The 22,291-nt window shown below is 39.6% G+C and overlaps 2 protein-coding genes across 2 annotated transcripts; both read right to left on the reverse strand.

Moving 5' to 3' along the window:
- On the reverse strand, positions 1-9,228 carry LOC147234651 (uncharacterized). The gene is made up of 7 exons (XM_086145228.1): positions 7,866-9,228; positions 7,400-7,473; positions 6,938-7,166; positions 3,119-5,103; positions 2,655-2,873; positions 1,432-1,581; positions 1-970 (listed from the first exon to the last, which is right to left on the reverse strand). Exons 1-6 carry the CDS (start codon positions 8,203-8,205, stop codon positions 1,477-1,479), a joined length of 2,952 nt encoding a protein of 983 aa, XP_086001354.1. The 5' UTR covers positions 8,206-9,228; the 3' UTR covers positions 1-970; positions 1,432-1,476.
- Positions 9,229-10,522: 1,294 nt separating this feature from the next.
- On the reverse strand, positions 10,523-19,662 carry chaf1b (chromatin assembly factor 1, subunit B). The gene is made up of 14 exons (XM_086144565.1): positions 19,590-19,662; positions 19,183-19,316; positions 18,122-18,254; positions 17,662-17,782; positions 17,162-17,265; positions 16,981-17,077; positions 16,781-16,865; positions 16,198-16,291; positions 15,998-16,067; positions 15,813-15,904; positions 15,528-15,687; positions 14,240-14,800; positions 12,720-12,802; positions 10,523-10,862 (listed from the first exon to the last, which is right to left on the reverse strand). Exons 2-14 carry the CDS (start codon positions 19,306-19,308, stop codon positions 10,762-10,764), a joined length of 1,827 nt encoding a protein of 608 aa, XP_086000691.1. The 5' UTR covers positions 19,309-19,316; positions 19,590-19,662; the 3' UTR covers positions 10,523-10,761.
- Between the last annotated feature and the right edge of the window lie 2,629 nt (positions 19,663-22,291).

Consider the following 22,291-nt stretch of genomic DNA (forward strand, 5'->3'; position numbering starts at 1 on the left):
GGATATAAAAGGCAAAATTTTATTCAGTCTTAACAGATAGCAAGACAGCTCATTATTTTAAAAATGTGAAACATAAACATCTCTTCATGTGCACACATTGCATTTATTCAGTAGGGGGGTAATTCGAAATGGAACAAGATGGATGACACATCTGGATTAAAGTGGGAGAAGAGATCAGTAAAATACCTGTGATGAGGCAGTTGCATTCATAACTATTTAGAAATTCACATTACAAATGAGATATTTCCCTTTTTATAATTGGCAACCATAGAAAAGAGACTACAAATGGGCTGCAAATATGCATGCAGTGGTGTCGCAACAGTCACACCCTCCTCCCCCAACACATGAATTATGGGGGACTAGCAGTACGAAGGGGGGGAGGGGGGCAGACTCATCAAGTAATTTAAAAGTTAGCACACCAAAGACAAAGACCCACTGACACACCCAAAGGACAGTCGTGATCCCCAAACACACCCTATTTCAAGTACTCCCTCCAGCTCTTGTCTCACTTCTTCAAGTATTCCCGCCATGGACTCTTAACTATCAAATTCTCACCAGCTCTTAGGTTTACAACATAAGCTAAAATATAAGTGCACTCAAAATTAATATATACATAGAAAAATTATAACAATAAGTAGTAAGAGTTATAGCAATAACTTTACATTTCATTTTATTCTATTCACAACTGTGATGAGAAATCACTTTATACCGTGGCATCTCATTCCCCGCCCCCTGAGAGTAATGTTCAAGTTTAACCTTATATTGGTACGGACACACAAACAGAATCATTAACCTTAGTTTGATTATTTAAATAATTTAGAATTAGAAATAATTGATTCGAATTAGAGGAATTACACCTTCCCACTGACTGTTGTGCTTGTGTGTGACGGATCCATTATGTACAAGCTGCTGACGATCATGTGCCTCTTTCTTCAGTCTGTTTGCTGGTGTCAGACTCTCAGCCTTCATACTGAAAAAGGAAAGCAATGTTATGACAAATAAATAAATAATGCAGTATATATTTTCATTTCATGCGACTATTTAGCACAATATCATTTGCAGTGCACTGTAAGGCATCCACAGATTCTTTTTGAGCAAAGTATTCATTCCCACCATGGATTTCCACTAGTATTAAAAACCTCCAAGTGTTTACAGACCATCTAAAACAATTACGAATTCATTTTTAGCATCTATTCTTTGCCCATTTTGTCAATAAATCTAAAAAGTATTGACTTTGAAAAGGCATAAAAACTCCAAATGCTAAACTTGGACATTGTTTATTTGTAAACACTATACAATTGTAGCTTTTATGGTACTTTATATATACATTTCAGGTAACTGGATAGAAGATGGACATATTGCTGACAACAAGATTAAACATTTACTTTTTGTAAATATAGAACAGCCTTATAGAGCACAACTTTCACCTGCCTTAGTCTCTCTGGTGAAGAATATCCTTCGGATGGTGAACTTGGCTCAAGAACCGGCAACAATACAGCTCTTGCATTTATACAACTTGGGATCATGGGTGCGAATGTGATTTCGTACATTCCTTAGTCGAAAGAAGGTCTTGCTGCAGAGCTAAAAAGCACACAGCAGTTAAGACAAAATGTGAATAGCATAATGGTAAGGATGCACCTGTTGAACAGTGGTCCGAGCAAGATTACGTGTTCTTCAATAAAAGAGAACAAAACTAAATGAAAAACATCATAACCAATGTTTAAGAATACTATATTTTCTGATACTTGAGAAAGGGATTTTGTTGCTAGAGTGTGTGTTGATATGAAAATCATTAATGTGAGAGAGCTATTGAGAGCAAAATCTTTTTTTCCTTTTGGCTCATCCCGTCAGAGTCACCATAGCAAATCAACCTCCTCCAACTAACCCTATTCTACATATCCTCATCTCTTTGATCCTCCACTACGCCTAAAGCCTGGCCATTCCAATCCCAGTATCATTGTACAAATATATTCGCTATCCCACCTCTGTATATGACCAAATCGTCTGTGCCTGGCCTCTTTGACCTTATCTCCTATTGAGAGCAAAATACTGTACAGTTAATGCAGTCTATTTGAAAATCATGACTTAGTCAGTGATATGCAGTCTAGTACACTACCGGTTGGTATCAAAAATAGCCACGATGGGCCAATGTAGTTCTGAAGACTTGATGCTTTTAATTATCTTCGCTATGCGAATTGTAATTAGTTGGGTGAAAAGGGAACTTTAAGTATTTTCCATCATTGTGGCTCACTCTCAACATACTCAATACAATATAATCCATAATCAATGCACAAGCTGTCAACTAGCAAGCTGACCAATATGCTATGACATAGTTACATAGCTGTGCTGAGAGTGTACAAGATTAGGTTTGGAAGACACTCTGCAGGACAAACTACATCTTGTCTGTACTCTGGCATCATGTGGTCCATACAAACTGAAGACATAGCTAAGACCCTGGATATTAAAAATTAATTTCTGCCCTGTATACACAGCATAAGTTCAATCACAGCCAAAGTATGATGTTACACATGACAAAAAAAAAGAAAATACTGATAGACTACCCATAAGAATGAAAAACTCAAGATATCTTTTCTATCTCTTAGTCTCCAGAGTTATGCGAGTCTGGATTAGCCTTTAGGAAAGTTGCTGCTTACCGGACACGGCCAGTGCTTGCCCTCAATGTGCCTGAGGCGATGCATGATTAGAGCATCACAGTCTTTGTAGGTGGCAGAGCACTCTAGACAGGCGTGGGCTACCTTTGGGACTTTAGGGGCCTGACTACGTGGTCCTCGAAGTTGCTTTAGTCTTGCTCTACGAACAGAGTCCAACACCATGCAGCTTCTGCTACTAACAGGGAGGTGATTTCCTTGCAGCTGTAAATTCATGACAAATAGATCATCAGATCAGATGCGTATTTACTCACTCTTTGTGGGTGCAAATATCAAAGTATTTATCTCATGTAAATGTAAGTAGGACTGTTTTAAACATAAGTGAGCAAAAAGAAACAGGTAAATACACATCAAATGTAGTAGTAGCCCACATTATGTATGCTAATTTCAACTCCCGCAACAGAATGTTCTGAGACACTAGCCATATATCTACCTATAGCTATAGCTACCTTTGGAATGGGTTGCTTTGCCTTTACTCCTCTCGATTTGGTCAGATGAAGAGTAATGTTTCTTTGAACCCGGTTTTGGCTCACACTCCTCTCCTCCCTCTCCCTCTTCACCACAGGCATCGTGGGTGGTGGCACTCTGGCTCTCAGAATCCTCTGGTTGGATTCTCCTACTGCGAATGCATCCCCAACTTGTGACACCGAGCGTGTCAGACAAATATCCACACTCTCCTCCTCTTTCTTTAGTCCGGCTATAGGTGGGCCTGCTGGCCGACAGAAGCTAAACAGAAAGCCTGAGTCTAGTAATTTAATGGGAGGTTTGCTCTGGCGCTTGCCCAGGTCTGGTGAGGGAGGATCAGGATAAGGTCCACCAACTGGCACAGGATCAGCAGGCTCCTCTTTAATTACTTTGTACAAAGGATGGTCGTAGATGGACTGTAGAGGATCATGCTCTGATAAGTGAAGCCCGTGAGCTTCATTTACCTTTACTTTCTGCATAGTATCCACAACCTCCCTCAGCTCCTTTCTCCCTTGCTCTTTATGCTTGCATTTGGTCTGCCTGGCTTCTTTTGCACTACCTTGCCTGAGCTTGTTCTTCAATGCTGGTCTGCTACTGTTGTAACGCAATGTTCTTACTGTCTCCACAGTACTATTATTTTTGGCTTGTTTCCTCTGTGAAGATGTAGATCTATGGGCAGTGTGGCTCTGGCACCTGTTTGATGGAAGACGGGGGGCTGTGACTGAGTATTCAATGGGTTCTGCCTTTATCCTTACTGTTTTCCGCACAACATTTTTGTTGGCGTTGCGTCGTGAAGGACGCTGTTGTGGGAGATGGACAGTGTCATTCCTCCTCACTGATCTTCTGAGTTCCCTTCCCCCATAGCCAGACCTTGATGAAGCCTGGAATAGATCTGGTAAAACTACTTCACTTCGCATGCACCTGTCACTGGGAGGGACACGTTGAGCGGCCGTCTTTTTTCTCTTCTGTGTCACTTTCTGTGTATCCAGAGGACCACCGAGTTTAGCCCTCAGTGATTTGTTGAGGAGGAGACTGTTAACAGGGTTAGTGAGTGGAAGTGATAGTGTAACAGCCCCATATGGGAGTGCTGGGGAGGTGGAGCGGGGTTTTCTTCTCTTGGTTAGTGAGTAGTTGTTAGCCTTCAGCTTCCTGAGTCGTTTTTTCTGTCTCCATCCAATCAGATCATCTGGTCTGGGGAGTAGAGCTGTCCTCTGTAAGCCCAGAACATTCATCAGTTTATACTTCTCCTGTGCTCTAGCATAATCCTCTTCATCCTCTGCAACCTCTTCAACTTCCTGCTTCACCCGAGCAGAGCTACAAACCCCACCAGGCCTTGATCTGGAGGTGCACGAGTTCCGAGAGACAGGCTTCGATTTTGGTTTTCGGCGAGGACTTTCTGGCATCGGCAGCAATCTCTGAACTTTCTGGGCTGCTCCAGGAGTGGAGCGGAGAAGACGGGTGTGTGATGTAGATATAGGTGAGTAACTTGGTGATTGTGGGTTAGCGATGGCATTTCTAGGGGCAATGCCCTTCTTGGAGGAAGGACATTTAAAGTCCATGAGCTTCATCCTATTTGATGGACTCAGAGGGAGGCCATTTTGGCCTCCAGGTTTTGTCACTCTTCGCAAATTGTGACTTGGACTTTCTGTCAAAGACTCATCTGTGTCATCCAGTGTTAGAGAGAAATCACCAAGAATACTGGTTTCTAATTCTAAGCCCTTTTTTCTTCTGCTTTCCCTATGCTGACAATAATGCTTATGGCGTACATCGGTCTGGGCTAAAGTTAAGTCCCTGCAATGACTGATGTTCTGTTCTTGCTCTTTAATGAGAGCAGAGCAGGCTTCCACTGCTGGCCACATGCCAAGGTGGCGGGCCATAGTCAAAACCTCAGGTAGGTCTTCCCGACGAACACAAAGGGTAGAGGAGTAGGAGAAATTCAGGAGAGACAAAAGGCTCTCCTCACTGAAACCTGAAGGGGAAAAAAAAACACGTCATTATTAGATATGCTGTATCCTGATGGGTCAGAATACTGGTTAACTGGACTGAAAAGGGATCAAAGCAACTTGGAGAACAACTAGACTAGAAGAAGTGGCATACGAATATAGCAGTTGAAAACTAAAAGGAACCTATGATAATTACTTATGATAATCACAGTTGACAACACAAAACAAACATTTAAATTAATGAGTTGAAAACTGGTTTCTTGGTCAAATACATTGCATTGTATTGGACTTGTTACAAGTGAGGATCGGTCTAATAAACATTTTGATATAAATTAAAACCATTATTCGTCTTTCTTTAATGGAAGTCAGCTCAAAATCAACTCTCTTTAAATTGAAGATGGGGTAGAAAACTTTCATTCAATACCACAATGAGGCAAATTTACAAACTAGTCAAAGCCAATATCTTATATAACTGGGAAATTTTGGAGCCTCCACAAAGCTAACTAACACACTATTGTAAACAGCAACACCAATACACTCTTGTGGACTTGCTTTTAAGAAAATCTAAACTTCAAGTCCACCGGTGGCCGGGCATTGTCATTTTATTTTTGACCAATTCAAACTATGATAATGGAATTTATGTGTATAATTTTGGATAATGTACCAGTAAAATTTAAACTATTACATTATCTGAAAAAATGAAACACAGACAAGAGCTTAGATGATGGGTGAAATGGGTGGAAACAGAGTCTATGAATCATCCCGTCAGCTGTTTCTTGACACTGCCGCTACCTGCATTTACATTTTTTTACATCACACTACATCATCAATTAAACACTGAGGTATGAATTCGGCTAAAGGTGGAACATACATAATTTGTAATGTAGTTTAGATTATTCAGTTCATAAACTCAGAACTGAAGAAACCTCTCTGATGAGGGGTGAAACATCCTCAAGTAAAGAAATTCAAGTCCAGCTACCATGACAAGAAGATTACGACAAGAATTCACCATGACCTGGATGACTGAGAACCTCCAAAGACATAGTTAAGCTTAGTCTACATTGAACCGTTGCCTATTTTTCAACATTTTATGTTTAATTTGTCTGTCTGCTGAATACTCTAAGTTACTCGTACTTTTCCAAATGCTCCCATGCATTAATATGTATTGCACTGGTGTAACTTGCATTGATTTTTGCACCTTATTACTATAAACATGGTTGTTTAAGCCAGCATTGCTCATGAAGCGATGGGTGTTCTAAATTGTCTGATTTTCTGATTGTTATATACTATTTGCATGTACAGTACTTTCGAGTTGACTTTCTGATGACAAAAACTTACTATGCGTTTTCCAACTTTCCAAAACGATTAGATGATATGAAACAAGCTAATTGAGAAATAGAGCCTCCTTTTACCACAGAGGTATGACAAATCAATTGATTTACCATGTTTAAATTTCTGTAAAGCACAACTGTGGCATACACTAATAGATCTACTCTTCAACCTAGACACTTTAATCAAGAATTGTAGGTGTCTGCTCTTAGGAATGACTGAATCAGAGGGACAGAACATGTTAGATGCTTTGGAGATCAGGTCTGAGAAGCCAGATTGAGATGGTTTGGTCATGTGCAGAGGAGGGACAGTGAACGCATCGGCACAAGAATGCCGAGGTTGGAACTACCAGGCTGGAGGCCGAGGGGAAGACCAAAGAGAAGATTTAAGGATGCGGTGAAAGACATGAAGTTAGTTTGTGCAAGAGAAAAGGATACAGAGAAAAATGTTAGTTGGAGATTGATTCGCTGTGGCCCTGTTCCCTGAAGGCAAAAGCCAAAAGGACAAGGAGAAAAAGGTGTCTTCTCTTACCAGTGAGATCTATGTCTGCTTTCATACTGGAGTCCATCTCTGTGAAGATTTCCTGGAAGTGATCACTAACGGCAGCCAGCACAGCCCTGTGTGCTGAGTAGGACTGACCGTTTGTCCGCAGAGTGATGTCACAAAACATCCCTGCCTCCCTCTGACTCCTCAGCTTCCTTAGCACCTCAGCACTGTGTGACACTATTGTCTTGGTGACACATCCTTTGCCACCAGTCTCCTGAAAAGAAAAACAGAATAGCTGTGCTTGTTATTAAAACAGCAAACGTGAGAAGGCAGAGGACGTGAGAAGTGTGAGAGCAAGATGAAGTGACAGTGAACAAGTGTAAACTCAAAGGTGTGACCTGAGGAACGTTTTGACTCAATAACAATAAAAAAAAAAACATGAGGTTAAAGGAGAAAACAAGAAGAAAATTAAAAGGCTCATGAGACATTATTACTTTGCACCCTTACTTGTGTTTTCTTGCTGAACTGGCTCTGGCATTCTGTGCAGCCCTGAACAAAGTCTCTGATCTGGAAATACATCCCTGCGAAAACATTAATGATTTCATCACCCAGTTGCTGACAAAACACACAGGTTGGAAATTTTACCAATAATTCTCAAAAGTCCTGGAGTTGAGACATAGAGCGAAGGTCTCAAAGGAGTGGGTCAAAAATCAGAACAAATTACTAAGATCTTTATTAAACTAATTCTTTTCCATCAAATCTAAAATATTTGTTCTTACAAAATAATGTATTGATTACCATTGGAAAGTGTGATCATTATGATACACAGCAATTGCATTTCTGAAAAAACAAAACCAACTCTATTGTCATATGTAAATACTGGTAACGGAATTTCTATTCGATCACAGAAGGTCATTCACCAAGACAATACTGTCCACCCTGTCAGTTTGAAAAGAAGTAACAGGGTTCATACCATCCCACCAATAGTTTTCAGCCACACATTTGTAAGTCTCCTCTAGAGAGAGATGGTGCTGGCCAGGCCGTCGCCGGTGAAAAGTGGATATGGCCTCATGCCTCCGGTCCTCATCTAAAACCTCCCGGTAGTTGATGAAGCCCCTTTCCAGCTTCTTGCGATACAGGAGCCCGTCGATGACCTCAAAGTTGGGTGAAAATCGTGTAGGGGATCCACGGCCTGTCGAGCTCCCGACTGATTCCGTCCATCTAGCTCGGTCTTCATCAACATTCCGGCGATGCTTGGAGCGGCAAACCGTTTCTGCGTAATGTGCCTTGATGTGAGCGCAATCGCCGGCCATTTCAACCGGCTTTACTATTCCAGATCTAGCGCGTTAACTTCGGCCTGTGTATCAGGAGCGTCTTCCCGGCCGAAGTTATCAACACCCCCACTCGTGCTCGACCTGGTGCGGCGTGGAAGTTGTGCGTCGCGGCGGGTAGCCGAACTTCAGCTACCGCCTGGATACAAAGTCCACGTGATTGTTGTGACAGGAGGGAGCTGACCCCTGACCCGGACGGCCGTCCTAGCACTCACTCTGACACGATGCTAGTGGCCTGACGTATCACATGAGGCGGCAACGGCGCCGGTTCGTTTAAGTCGCCCGTTTAACACAAATGGATTGTACATCTAAACAGACACTACAGCAGAAAGTCACCATCACGGGAGCTAGCAGCATTCCAGCTTCGTAACCTAGCTGTCAATGCAGGCATCACTTTTCATTGCCAAACAGTTATGGCGACCATTCTCATTCAATTAACGTCATTAGTATTTCTGTTTGACAATTTTTTTTTTTAAATACCATCGAGATGAAAAATCCTGCCACTTCTGTCGTCATGCAACATTAACAGAAATGTTTGCCTGCCCATCCAAATGTAAATAAAAAATGCAGCCCGTGTAAAGTCCCCAGTTTCACGCCACCGCGTTAGCAAGCTTCGCCGGCAAGCTCGTATCCTTAGCCGTCCTTTTATCATCGAATTCATGGGCCGGGAGTGGCCTGCGGAGCCTGGTGGCGGCGGGCAGCTTCGGCTCTGGCGTTAACTTGAGATTTCTTTTCGCCAACTCGAGTCGGAAGCAACATGATGACGCAGCTATCAGCTCAGCATCGCTACTTCAACGACCTAAAAGCGAGGTTGCCTCGCCAGCAGCGAAAATTGTCGCAAATTACCACCGGGTCTCCTCGAAAGTGGGTTAACAACCTCCAGCCGGAAACTCGACGTAGTTAATTCCGCCGTAATTGCAGCAAATTCCAGTCTAGTGGTCAAATAATCCAAAAATTTAAACTCGCAACCTTCTATTTGTTGCTGGTCAACAGCCTAACTGAGCCAACTCTTCCCCGCCTTCATACAAAGGCCATTAGGAGAAGCTTTAAAGAGCCACGGTCAGGCGGGATATGATTGGCTGAGCGTGCTGTCACTCACTTTGCTAGTTTCTTCATAGCTTCAAGTTGGGTTGCCTGCACACGAAACCAATGTACTAGAATTTGGTTCAATTGTAAGTCAAGTGAAACATGAAACATGAAACACGAAAAGGATTTTAATCCAGCGTGAATGCAGTTTAAGAGTGACCAACATTTGCCCCCTCCGCCATTTACCCTAAATATACCAATAAATAACGTTGTATGTTCTAATGTATGCTGCCCCCATCAATGATGGCAAATGTACTAATTTAATGGCTCATAATTGCGTTTTTACAAGTGTTGGAGCACTTTAATTAAAAAAAAGAAAAAAGTATAATAAAGCAAAACAAAAAAACTTTACGTGCCAATCTTATTTTAGAGACAAAAATTAAAATATCTGAATCCTATGTGTAGTCAATTAAATTAAAATAGCGGCACATTTCTAATTGTTTTTTTTTTACCTTTGACTTCAAGACGTCAAATTTCAGATAGCTTTGGTAAAATATGCTTCATCATCAGTTTTTATGCAGAAATAGATACATTTTAATATGATGCTGCTTAGAAGGGTAAAAATAAGATAAAATGCTTGAAACATTTATACATTCTGCATACAGTGATCTGGGATTAGTTGTTCTTTTAATGCCAGATTTTGGTATTTTAAAATAAACATGCAATCAATTCTTACTTTAAACATTGGCAAACTTAAAATCTTAAAAGATTTATCTGAATATCTTAGGCCCAATACATATTGTAAATTATCTCTAAAGTGTAGTCTTGATTGGTACCAGAGGGCAGCATTCGGAGTGTCATTTGTAGAGGCAAACTTTTTTGAAACTGCTAACATTGCTGTCTGCATAAATGAAAAGCAGCTGGAGAAAGAGGGGGGGAAAACATTCTTTTGGTGTCCGTCAAAACATAAAAACCTCTGTATTTTCTTATTACTTCATTTTTTAAAAGTAATTCTTCATATGAATTGTTGTTACATTGGCCTTATATGTCATCTATAAACTGATTAACATGGTTTCTAAGGTGACATTATGAAAAGTATCTCGTGGAACCATTTCTTAAAAACTGACTTAGGAGCTGCTTGTAACTAAACACACATGAATCCTCAATTGATATGTTAACAACTAACACATGTATTTTTAAGAAAACAACTTTTATTAAAGAATGAAAGAGGTCTTTTTTTAAAAGTTTAATTTTTAAATTTCATAAGTTGCACTAAACAATAAGTGCATTTTGCTTTCGATAACGCTCACTTTTTCATGTTACAGGGTATTTTTCTCTTTGGACCAATATCTAAGTATTAGAATGCAAAACGATATATCAATACACAATATCAATGATCATACAGCTATTAAACGTACAAAAGTCAAACAAAATAATAAAAAAAAACATTCAAGGATTTAGACTGTGTTTCTTTTTTTGTACAATGCCATATGCAACTGTTTTTAGTATACACTAATCCTGGGTAAGGCTACTCTTTGCTGTGGTGTCCGTGGTCTTTTGGCGTTTGGACTCTGGAGGCTGGCAGAGTGGGTCAGAGGGAGGAGATGGACGTTCTGGTGGACAGGAAATAAAAACTTTAGTGATTGTGAAATTGCTAAACCAATGTCTTATGTTCATATCAACAAACATACAAACAGAAGAGGGAGACTACAGAAAGTGATTTGTGTATTTAATTGAAAATTGGGTCAATTTGTCTAAATCTGATTTAAGATCTTATTAGCATGAAGCAGGATGGAAAAGGTGGAGAAGAGTATCAGGGTTATTATGTGATAGACGATTATGAAGCTGTTGAGGTTCTCTTTGGGAGTGATGAGGATGGATAGGATCAGGAATATGTCTATCAGAGGGACAGCACATACTAGATATTTTGGATATATGGTCAGAGAAGCCAGACTGAGATGGTTTGGTCATGTACAGAGGAGGGACAGTGAATATATTGGTAGAAGGATGCTGGGATTGGAACTGTCAGGCAGGAGGTCCAGAGAAAGACCAAAGAGAATATTTATGGATGCTGTGAAAGAGGACATCAAGTTCGTTGGTGTGAGATAAGAGGATATAGAGAATAAAGTTAGATGGAGGAGGTTGATTCACTGTGGCGATCCCTGAAGGGAAAAGCTGAGAGTGAAAGAAGATGCAGCGTGAATGTGACTGACAGCAGACATAAGTCCCAATCTTTATCATTTGTGAATCAGCACAGGAATGACTGAAGTCCTGACTCATTTGTACTTGAATCTGAACTTGTCAAAGATTTTTGGTTTTGTTGATTTTGGTAACAGACCTTAATAATTAGGGTTGCTTTCCAACAAGCTGCTTTTCTCATGATAAGGTTACAATAAAACTAAATATGCCCTTTTTAAAATAAATGTTTCCCCCTATATCTTGACATAACAAATACATGATTTTAATTGCTACTTATTTTGGTTTGTGTATCTCGCCATATCCAACTTTGGATGTCAGTGGTATTGTAGACATCGAGACAATTCTCTTGGGCAAATCCTTGTCTCACTCAGTGCAATGTAAGCTCAGCACCAACAAGACAGACTAAATATAACTGAATGTTTCAGATCAGCTGATTATACTGCTTTCATGAGGGCCGTGGTTTGGACTAAACACTTGACTGACACCTCTGTCAAATTACCATCTATTTTAATGCGTTATGCATGAGACACATGGATACATTCAATTTGCTGTGAGTTGGAAATCTCAAGCCCCAATACGATTTCTGACTACAAACTACTCATAGGTAGAAAAAGACAATAAATGAATTGATGATTTTTTCTTTGTTTCATTTTGTCCGGCTCTTATAAATTTTGGTTTGTTCAGCACTTTATAATTTTAATTATTGATAGAATTAAGTAATAAGCTAGGGACCTGACCATTATTCGCTTGGTATGAAGCTACTGCTGCTGGTCAGTCTTCTAATGTTATACTCACAAGTTAGATAGGTCAACAAAACCTTGAGTCATAATTGGTAAGTTTACATGAAAATTAATAATAATAATAATACATGGGATTTTTATAGCGCTTTTCATGACACTCAAAGACGCTTCACAAGTAAAAAAAAAAAAAATTTAAACTAAGTCCTGTGGGTGTCACATCTGTGATATCCTTATGGCCAAAGACCTTGTGTAAAAGGGAACCTCAGTGTAAAGAGACCTCAGTGTAAAAAGGGAAATGAAGAGTATAGTTAAAGAAAATACAGTAATTGGCTCATAAATAGCAATCTCAGTGATATAGGAATTGAAGGTGTAATTAACTAAATTGTAAAGACATGAAAAACACAATAAAACAAGAAGTAGATGCACACTGATCATCTTAAACAAGGATGAAACATTTTGCAGGCAGTATCATGTTTTTCTACTATTTTGTAATGAATGAAGGAGTTCTGATACGATTTGGCCTTCACTGACCATGTTTGGCCTTCTCAGTGGATAAGGGAGCAGGGAAGAGTGCACCGGTAGGATGAGCAGCAACAGGAGTTAAACACACTCGCCTGAAAACAGAGGGGAGAGAAAAAAAAAAAAAAGAGAGAAAAAAAAAAAAAAAAAAAAAGAGTACCAGCAGAAGAGTTACAAATATTAACTATAAAATCAGAACCTTCTTTTGTTTTTGCCAAGTGTACTTTATAAGACCAGTCGAGGCAGACCTCTCTAGATATGTTACAAAGCAAAGACAAAAGCTTTAGCAGACATGCTATTGTCTACAAGCCGTCTGCCAGAGTGATTACTATTTTATAGTCAGTGGGGGGTCCAACGGATCCCCCAAACCAGACAAGGCTTTGTTATCAGGGCAAGAACTGAACAAATCTAAACCAACAAAAATCTTGTGAGCCTGTTGATGGTATTTTAGTTTTCCCTCATCTTATAACATTGCATTTTTTTTTTCAGAAAAACAAGTTTACACATTTTACAACAGAGACATAATACTTTGTGAGAATCTCTGTGAGCTGAGGTAATACTTCAGCCACTAAGGAGGGGAAGCTGGTAGATGCAGAATGGGTTGCTCAGCTTGACTACTTTCAAAACATTATTCAAATTATTCCAGCATTTTCATTGCATCACATGCAGCTTTGTTTGAGAGTGCACACTCACAGACACTGGTCATTACACTCCAAACATCTCCAAATCATCTCAATTACAGACTTAATAGGTAACAAATGAATGCAAAGAAATTTAGATGTAGGATTTGCTTGAATATATTTTTTGACAATCCCCATTACTTTTATAGTTTAACACATGGCCATTTTAACAAAGGTGGTGACCATATCCTGTTGGTCCTTTTTGACCATGTCTTTACTGTCTTGACTCCCTGTTACATAAGCTAACCCAATGCGATTTCACAAATCCCTTTCAGTAGTCAAACCAAACACTAACCCTCTCCATCTCAATTAGTTTTCTGAGGTGTATTGCATCAAGTTATCTCGGCTTACATTTAGCACTTGTAAGTATCTTTTACTATTAGTAAGAAGCCCTTAGCTGCACTGATTATCATTACCAGCATTTAGGTGGTTCAATTACCGATCTATAATTATATCTATCCATCTGATACTCCCAAAATGGCGTTAAAAAGTACCAACTGAATATAGCAAAAACATAAGAAATCTGTTCATAGGCTCATTTACATTTGAGGGTCCATATAAAATCAACTGTCTTAATTGCGAAGCACAATATACACGTAAATACAAAAAATATCAGTGAGTTTTTGATGTGGAAAACATCAATCAGTTAAAACTATTTCTAAAAAAACTTCCTCAAATGTGAGCACTTTGTGGTTTTAATTTTACTATCACAATGAATTTGCCATAGCTTGGTTTTTAGTTCTTTGGGTTTCCCAAGGCTTCAAAAATCTATCCATCTCTGTGACTATAAGCAGACTTCGTATCCAGTGTCCAATAACTGGATTCCATTTACAATATCTCACGTATCATTACCTGGGAGTGGGTCCCTTTGGAGTAGTTGCACCCTTAGGAGTCGTGGGCCCAGGAGTGTTTGCGCTGTTAGAGGCTTTAGGGATAGACGGACTAAGGCATGACAATGGTTTAGATGAGCTGTTTGGAGTAACTGGGGTAACACGGGCCTGGGGAGTTGAGGGGGCGCTTGAGCTTCCTGATTTAGGGGTCTCAGGAATGGTTTTCTTTGGGGTAGTGGACTTGCCCCAGGCCTCAAGGGTATTAAGGGTGATCTTGCGGGGCTTAGGTTTAGACATAGGCCTGGGGGTGCTCTTTTTCTCTGGAGATGTGACAGTGGAGGTATCTTTAGCAGAGTCGTTGTGGGATATGGTGGTGGAAGCTGAGTTTGATTGCTGCGACACAGGAGACGAGGTCCTTGCTGCTGATGACTTTTTACCCTTTTTTTCAACACCACTGTTTGGGGTAAAGATCTCTAATATAGGAGGCTCCTTCAATGGCGTGCCTAGCTCCCCAGGAGAGAAGGACAAGAAGGTGCAGTACCCGTCAGTTGAGGACACAGCGAGGAAGGAACCGTCTCCGGACCTAAACAGGACAGAGACAATAGGAAGAACGTCATTCTGTGCAATATGAAAATACAACATGGCTAAAACTAAAAGGAATAGCTATTTTTATTGATACACACAGATGTCTTATATGTAGATAAATGAAATAAGTTGATACAATAAGATTTATCTAATTAAGGGAGGAAAACACCCTGAATGCACATACTTTGTATACTGAAATCTGTATTACAGTTTTCTGAGGGATTTCTGATCATTGATAAAGTAAACTCAGACAGAGAGTAGCATAACTTTATGCTAGCTGAGTTTTGTCTCACAAAGTATATAAGAACCTGACCCAACCAGCAGATTTAAGAATGCGAAAACAGCTTCCTGTTGAGGAAACAGGTTTTGTGCTCGACCAAAACAAGAATGTACAACATTACAGTAGAATACTGCCAGGCACACAGGTGGGTCCAAGTACAAACGCAGTTTTAACAATGTGGGCACCAGGCAATAGAATGATAACTGAGTGAGTCTGAAACTAGTAGTAACAGTAACAAAGTAACAGAGGACTGGCACGGGTGCTTTCATAATACAAGCCATACAACCACTGTAGAATTGTTGTGTAGCTGTTTTTAATTCTCATTCCTGAAATGTTCTGTGCAAAGCATTATACCTATTCAAATATTATGCTCCAGTAATCATTGCAAGTTTCTAAATTGCAAAGCTAAAGAGTGATACAATAGACTACAAGTATGCCTATTTACCATGTGAGGTCACTCAGTGTGTGATAATGAATGTTGGACACCAGGCCAAAAGGAAGGGTCTGTTGTGTGTCATACAAGATGACTGAGTCCTCAGATGCCACTGCAAACACCATACGATATGGCAACTGGAATAAGTTAGGGAGAGTCTCGATAGAACCATCTGTGATGAAAAAGGAGGGAAATTTTAGTGGACAGCAAAAGGACTGTCATAAAAGGAGAGGAGATTATCTCTGCCTTCATTTTCATCACCATTATTTTTATTAACTATGAAACATTTGAACTTGCCTTCTCCCTTTTTGGTCCTTAATTCAAAGTAAATAGGACAGCAGCGTACTGCCAAGGTAGCTTTAGATGGGAATGGCAAGTGGGCTATTGGCCTAAAAGACACAGGAAGATTATTTTGTACATCAATAAGCACTGTTTAAGATAATCATTCGAACACAACTTATGAGGCATATGAAAGAATTTACCGCTTGAGACCCTTCCTTGAAAACATGTATGTGGTATTCATTGTGTTTTCACCTATCTCCACGCACCCAGCTGCAGAAAAAAATATATAAATCATAAAAAAAGAGACGAAGGAACAATCAATGTATCTCCCAAAACAAATGTAAGTTACAAACACCATAGTGAATATGCAATGTATGCAGGATATGCATATGCAAGATACCTGGGACGAGAAGGAAAGACCCATCTGGTGTGAATGACAAGCGCCGAAAGAACGACCTCATACTATCGTCATGAAACATTCTGTGCTGCTTGACCTTCAAAATTAGAGAAATACAGTGTTGAGAACAACTATGTGAAAAGGTTTCTTTTCTACATGTCATTTTTATTACAATTTTACTGTAACAAACAGTAAGAAAAGTGTTTGGGAAATGTCAAGGACAAGAGACTTCTAAAACATACTCATCTTTTTGGTTTCATTTTAACAGCTCCGTAGCTCAATAAATGGCACTTTAATGAGTGAACTGAAATCACTTAATGTATGAGGTAAAGTTCTTTGTACTGGAAAGTAACATGCAGAGGTAAGGATTTAACTAGACTGCTGTTTCTCTGCTACTAAACAGATTCATCTTCATATAGATTACAGGCAGTGCATCTGTGAGTACATAATGAAGCAAGTGCGATCATATCTAGCTGGTTATATATCTTGATAAAATGAAAAATGATAATGCTGTATTGTTACTTCTTCAAACATTGACTTCTGGTGACTTGCATTCTGACTTTACAGCACAAACAATTAAACTGACCTCTCCCTCTGTAGTTGACCCAGAGCTCATCTTACTTATGCAGAAGACCTTCTTCTTAGTCTGAGTGCTGAACACACGCATCACCCTAAAATATTGAAAAGGAAATCAGCATCTTGTTGATTCACAAGACGTTTGCCATTAAAGAATAGTGCTATGCAGATTAAGCAAATATCAGTTCACAATATAAAATTTGTATATACCTGTCACAGCTAAGTGTGGCAACATATTGTCCCAGGGGATCCCAGGTTACCCCCTGAACGTAGCTTTTATGATCATTTAAGATACACAGTTTGTTTCCTAAAAACACAGAGGCAGCAATTAACATATCTTAAGTCTTGATATACACTTAAATGTACCACATTATGTGCAGCTTTAGCAAACCTTTGTTGATATCCCACATAATTGCAGTGTTGTCTACAGAACCAGAGACCAAGAAGTTTCCATCCTGGGTCCAGCTGATATCATATACATCTGCGATGTGGCCCCTAAAACAAGTTGCATTAATTTTTTTGTGTAAAAGTCCAAAAACAAAGAATGACAAGGCACTTGTCTCGCACTGAGCCTTCGGAAAGTGGTTAAAGTCTCATAAAATGACAGACAAATATAACATCATTAGCTGTTTATAAAAACAACACATTTTCTTCTTCAATTGTCTGACAACAATTGAAAAGGTTTTTTTAGAAAGCTTGAGAAAAAGTTGAGTGTCCACAGGGGACCTTTTGCTTTTTTCTCTCTTTTGCACCTATTTCTATGCATTTTAACAGTTTCACCTCATAGCAATCCATTAAAGGCAAGTAAAAGGAAAACTGACTGAAAAGTTTCAGGCAAACTGGACAGAAGTTGTAAGATAAACAAGTAAGGCCGTAGCTGCTTTTTTGCACCTTAATGTCTTGACGACAGACCAGCTTTCTTTATTGAGCTGAGCATCTTCATCCTCTTGAAATACAGGAACCAGCTCTGGCTCCTTGTTATCATTGAGTTTCCACATGAGAATCGCTGCATCTGTGCAAAAACAAAAATTAGGACAGAGATTCTTAACTGACTACCTTAAAACCTAGATACTGTGCATCTTTTTGATTTGAGGACAGAATTATTAGTTTGGTGCAGGAGGAAGAGCAATCTTCTTTGCTATCGAACATTCCAGATTCAATTCCCAGCTCCTCCTAGTGTGTCAAAGTGTTGTTGAGCAAGACACTGAACCTCTAACTGCTCCCCTGGCGCTGGTGGATGGTAGCCCACCAGCGCTCATGGTTCATCCATAATGGGTTAATTGAAGAGAGGGAATTTCTCCACAAGAGATTAATAAAGGATAAATTATAATAAAAATGATGAGCGACATACCATCTCCTCCAGAGGCGAGAAGCTCTCCATTTGGGCAGAAGCGCACAACGTTGACAGACTTGGTGTGTCTAGCCAGATTAGATAGCAACTCTACAACCGCCTTCCCATCAGGGCCCATGTCTACCCGCCACAGCTGCAAATAAAATCCAAGCATTTAATAAAACATTCAATAAAAGTGCTCTGCTGACAACCACATAAAGCAAAATAAATGCCAAATTATGTATTTTGCAAAGGAACTGATTTAAAATTTGTTTTGGAAATGCTAGTTTTCAGACTTTAGGATTGAGGCTCTGTGAAATCTAGGAAATTTCTATCTTTCTATATTCAGTTATATGACTGACAAAATGATGAAGAGTAAAATAATGCACAGCACCACAATGGCCTAGAAAGATGTGTTGACACAGCTGTAGCTCTAGCAGTGTGCTTGGTGCAACTGTTTGCAGACTGTTTTCGTTCATCACTGGGGATTCAAAATGATTTTTACATCAAGTAACTGATTTAGAGAGTTAGAATTGCAAGCTGCCCAATACTGTTATATTTAAAAAAAATGCACAGGTTATCTTCTACTTTCTTTTAACCAGGGCCCTGAATTAAACAAATGTAAAAAATAATTACTGGCCTTTTAATAGACATTGCCAATTAGCAGTAGAGGAAGAGATTTGCTGAATTTTTGTTGCAGATGTCAGACCTACCCCTTTTCATAGGCAAATACAGAAAGTAATGCAAGAGTGCATATACTATATATATATATTCAAAGAACTTCCTTTCAATGCAAGGTAAACAAAATAGTTGACATAAGAAACTTAAGGTCCAGAATAATTCGTTTGAGGAAATTTCTATTTCTGTAAGTCTACTAAGGCCAGTGTGTGCCCTGAAAAATGTCACCTGGGCTGTCCAAAAAAACACAAACAACAGATCAGAGGTACAATGACTTACGCGCAGAGAGCATCAATGCAGTGTAACTACGTGGTCTATAAGAGCCTGAACCAGAATAAGCGTTACGACTGTTTTTTGGTTATTACAAAGATTCTGCGATCGGCCTGGGGCCCCTGTGCACTCACTCGGACGGTCGTGTCGACTCCAGCTGTGGCAAGACGGTGGCCGCGTCCGTCACCGTTGTGCTGGAAGTCCAAGCTATAGACTGGCTCCTTGTTGTGCCATGCAATCTCACACGTTACCACCTTCATCTTATGACCTCAAGACGGCAGAAAGGCAATACTTTAATCGAAGATAATTTATAGGGTTCTCTCTACGGGGGGAAACTCGGACACTATAATCTTAACTGAGCTGTGTCTGGATAGCAAGACGTAGCATGAAATTTAGCAAGGCTTGTATGGAGCTAATGCTAATGTTACGGCAAAAAGGTAGGGTTGAACGTGGTAGTTGAATGTACGTTAAAATATAAAAAAATAGTCAAAACATATTAGAGTTTTAATGAATTATTCGAAAACGAGTCTGGGCCTTTTACCTGCTGCTGTTTAGTTGAAGGAACGACTATTTTCCCGCGTACGTCTTCCTACAAAACCTCCGGTCCAGTGAACTATTCTGATTGGACGATGATCCGGAAGAGGCGGGGACTAGTGGCCAAAACGCTTTACGTCACAAACGCGTCTCTCTTGATTTTAAGCCATTACCCTGATTGTAGAAAAATGCTCCCCGAATTTTACCTTCTTTATGAACGATTTTGAATTATAAAAAAAAAAATCCTTAAAACTTATGGAAAAATCCCAAAATTAAAAAATATACGACTGAATCAAAAAATACACAAAAAACACAAAACGTATGTGGCTCATATTCCTGTAGATCCACCGAGTTAACTACATAATGTATTCCCCTTTCCATTTATTTATTTCTATTTTTACTTTTCTATTGTTATTAGTGATTAAAGTTATTGGTTAAAGTTATTAAAGTTAATTGATTGCATACAAAATGAATGTCCTCATGTTACCTCATGCCGGTTTATATAATTGACGTTCGATTATATTTAGCCACTGTTTGTGGCAATATGTGCTCAATAAAAAATATTAAAAATAAATAAATAAATAAAAAACGTCAATACCCTGATTCCTCTTTTAACGTTTCTTTTATTCAATTGTGTTTGTGTGTGTGTGTGTGTGTGCGTGTGTGCGCGCGCATTTTTGTACAAATGTTCAACAATTAATTACTAATTATAATTACTTATAATTACTATAATTACTTATTAATTGAATTCACTTCTTTCCCCATAGCTGAAGCTAAAATGGTACCATGGGCCTACATCTTGAAAATGATTACTGTAGCCATGCACTGAAAGAAAGAAGATAGAAATGCCTTTATTGTCACATACAGCTAAACATAGATCACAAGATCCATGAAATTTGCATTTTGGTGCAGCTGCATTTATTTTGTTAGAGGGATTCAAATTTGAAAATTATTTCTCCACAGTTTAATAAATCTATGTGTAGTTGATAGGGGAATGTTACTTGTGTTGTTGTTGGAATATTCCTCTAGAAGGAAAGATTGGCCTAGTGATATAATTCCTGAAAACAAAGGATGATGGAGAACATTAGGAGTTGACATGTTGTAAGTGACGCTCCTCGGACTCTGTAATAAACCACATAAGTGTGACTTCGTCGTTAACATTCTGTTGTATGAGAGACAAGAAAGTACATCTGGTGACGAGGATAAAACCAAAACAGTTGCGTCAAGAATAAACATCCTGTGGTTAAGCAAACCCAGTGACATATTCTGGGAGACGGTAACATGACATGCACCAGTGACATGTAATAGATGAACCTATGGTGAAAGACATTAGGAAGAAGTCATGCTATTTAGAGAAAAGTACCGTTTCTGTGTGCAGGACAGTCCATGGTGTCTGGATGGAGGTACAAGCATTTAAGTGCTAGAACTGAGAAAAAAAAAAAACAATCTGCTCATCATATAAGTGAAACTCCAGGGAATAAGTCAAGTGATGAAGAAGAGCCAAACTGAACAGAAACAAAAACAGCTAGAGTAGACCCCATTACCAGACAGCTTAGCATAAATGAAAACATTGTTACTTTGAAGTGGACATTGGCTGGAGTGTAAGATTTCTGTCTAAAGGAAGCCGGACTTTGAATAAAGTGCAGCAGATGTGCTTTCATGGAAACGGAAAAAGAGTTCCTAGGACACCAGGTTGACGCCTCTAGGTTGCATCGGCTACCACATAAAGTCAAAGCCATACTGGAATAAACAGCACCAACCAATGTCGCTGAACTTTGAGCATTTCTGGGTTTGCTCAACTACTAAAGTCAATTCCTGGCCAATCTGCCAACCATCTTTACATGTGCTGATGAGAGAGGAAAGCTAATGGAAACGTGGGGCAGAAGAACAAAGAGCTTTTGAAGAATCAAGACAACCCTTGCAGTTATGTGAGATGCTTGTAAATTGTGACAGCCAGAAAGATCCGATCTTGTCCTGTTATGCGTCTCCATATGGAGTAAGCACGGTGTTGGTGCATCGTATGCCCAATGGACACGAGAGACTCGTCAGTTTTATGTCAAGGACATTGACCACTGCAGAAGCAAACTATATGCAATTAGACAAGGAAGGCCTCGCTGTCATGTTTACGTTTTCATAAAATCTGTATGGAAGGATGTTTGTCATTTGCACCAATCACACACCCTTGCCATCACTCTTCAGCGAGATGAAAGCTGTGCCTCAAATGGCATCCCCTCGTATTTAGCACTTGGCAGTGACCTTGCCAGTGTATGATTATGAAATCATTTCCATATGATGTAAAGACCACGGCAACGCTAATGCCTTGAGTCAGCTCCCTCTGCCTCATTAACCTGCGAAGGAAGAGCAGGAGGAACGAGTGATGATCGATAAAGGGCCCCTCTTCTTAGCATTGGAAAGCAGAGTGGCCGAATTCAACCAAAATGGCTGGCCACGTCCAGACCCAGATCCAGCATTCCAACCATATGCTTTAAGAAAAACCGAGCTAAGTGTGCATGATGGTTGTGTACTGTGGGGCTCTTGGGTGATGGTGCTGTCTTTGAGATGGGAAGCATCGTTACAATAGCTACAACATGATCACATTGGTGGAACAAGAACAAAAGCTTTAGGGTAGAGTTATTTCTGGAGGCCAAAGTTAGCTGCAGACATTGAGGCTATAGTCAAAAGATGTGCCACATACCAAGAACGCCATAA

This window comes from Fistularia commersonii, chromosome 4 (assembly GCF_037954325.1).
Source record: "Fistularia commersonii isolate RoL2024-O1a breed Wild chromosome 4, RoL_Fcom_v1.0, whole genome shotgun sequence".
Lineage (NCBI taxonomy): Eukaryota > Metazoa > Chordata > Actinopteri > Syngnathiformes > Fistulariidae > Fistularia > Fistularia commersonii.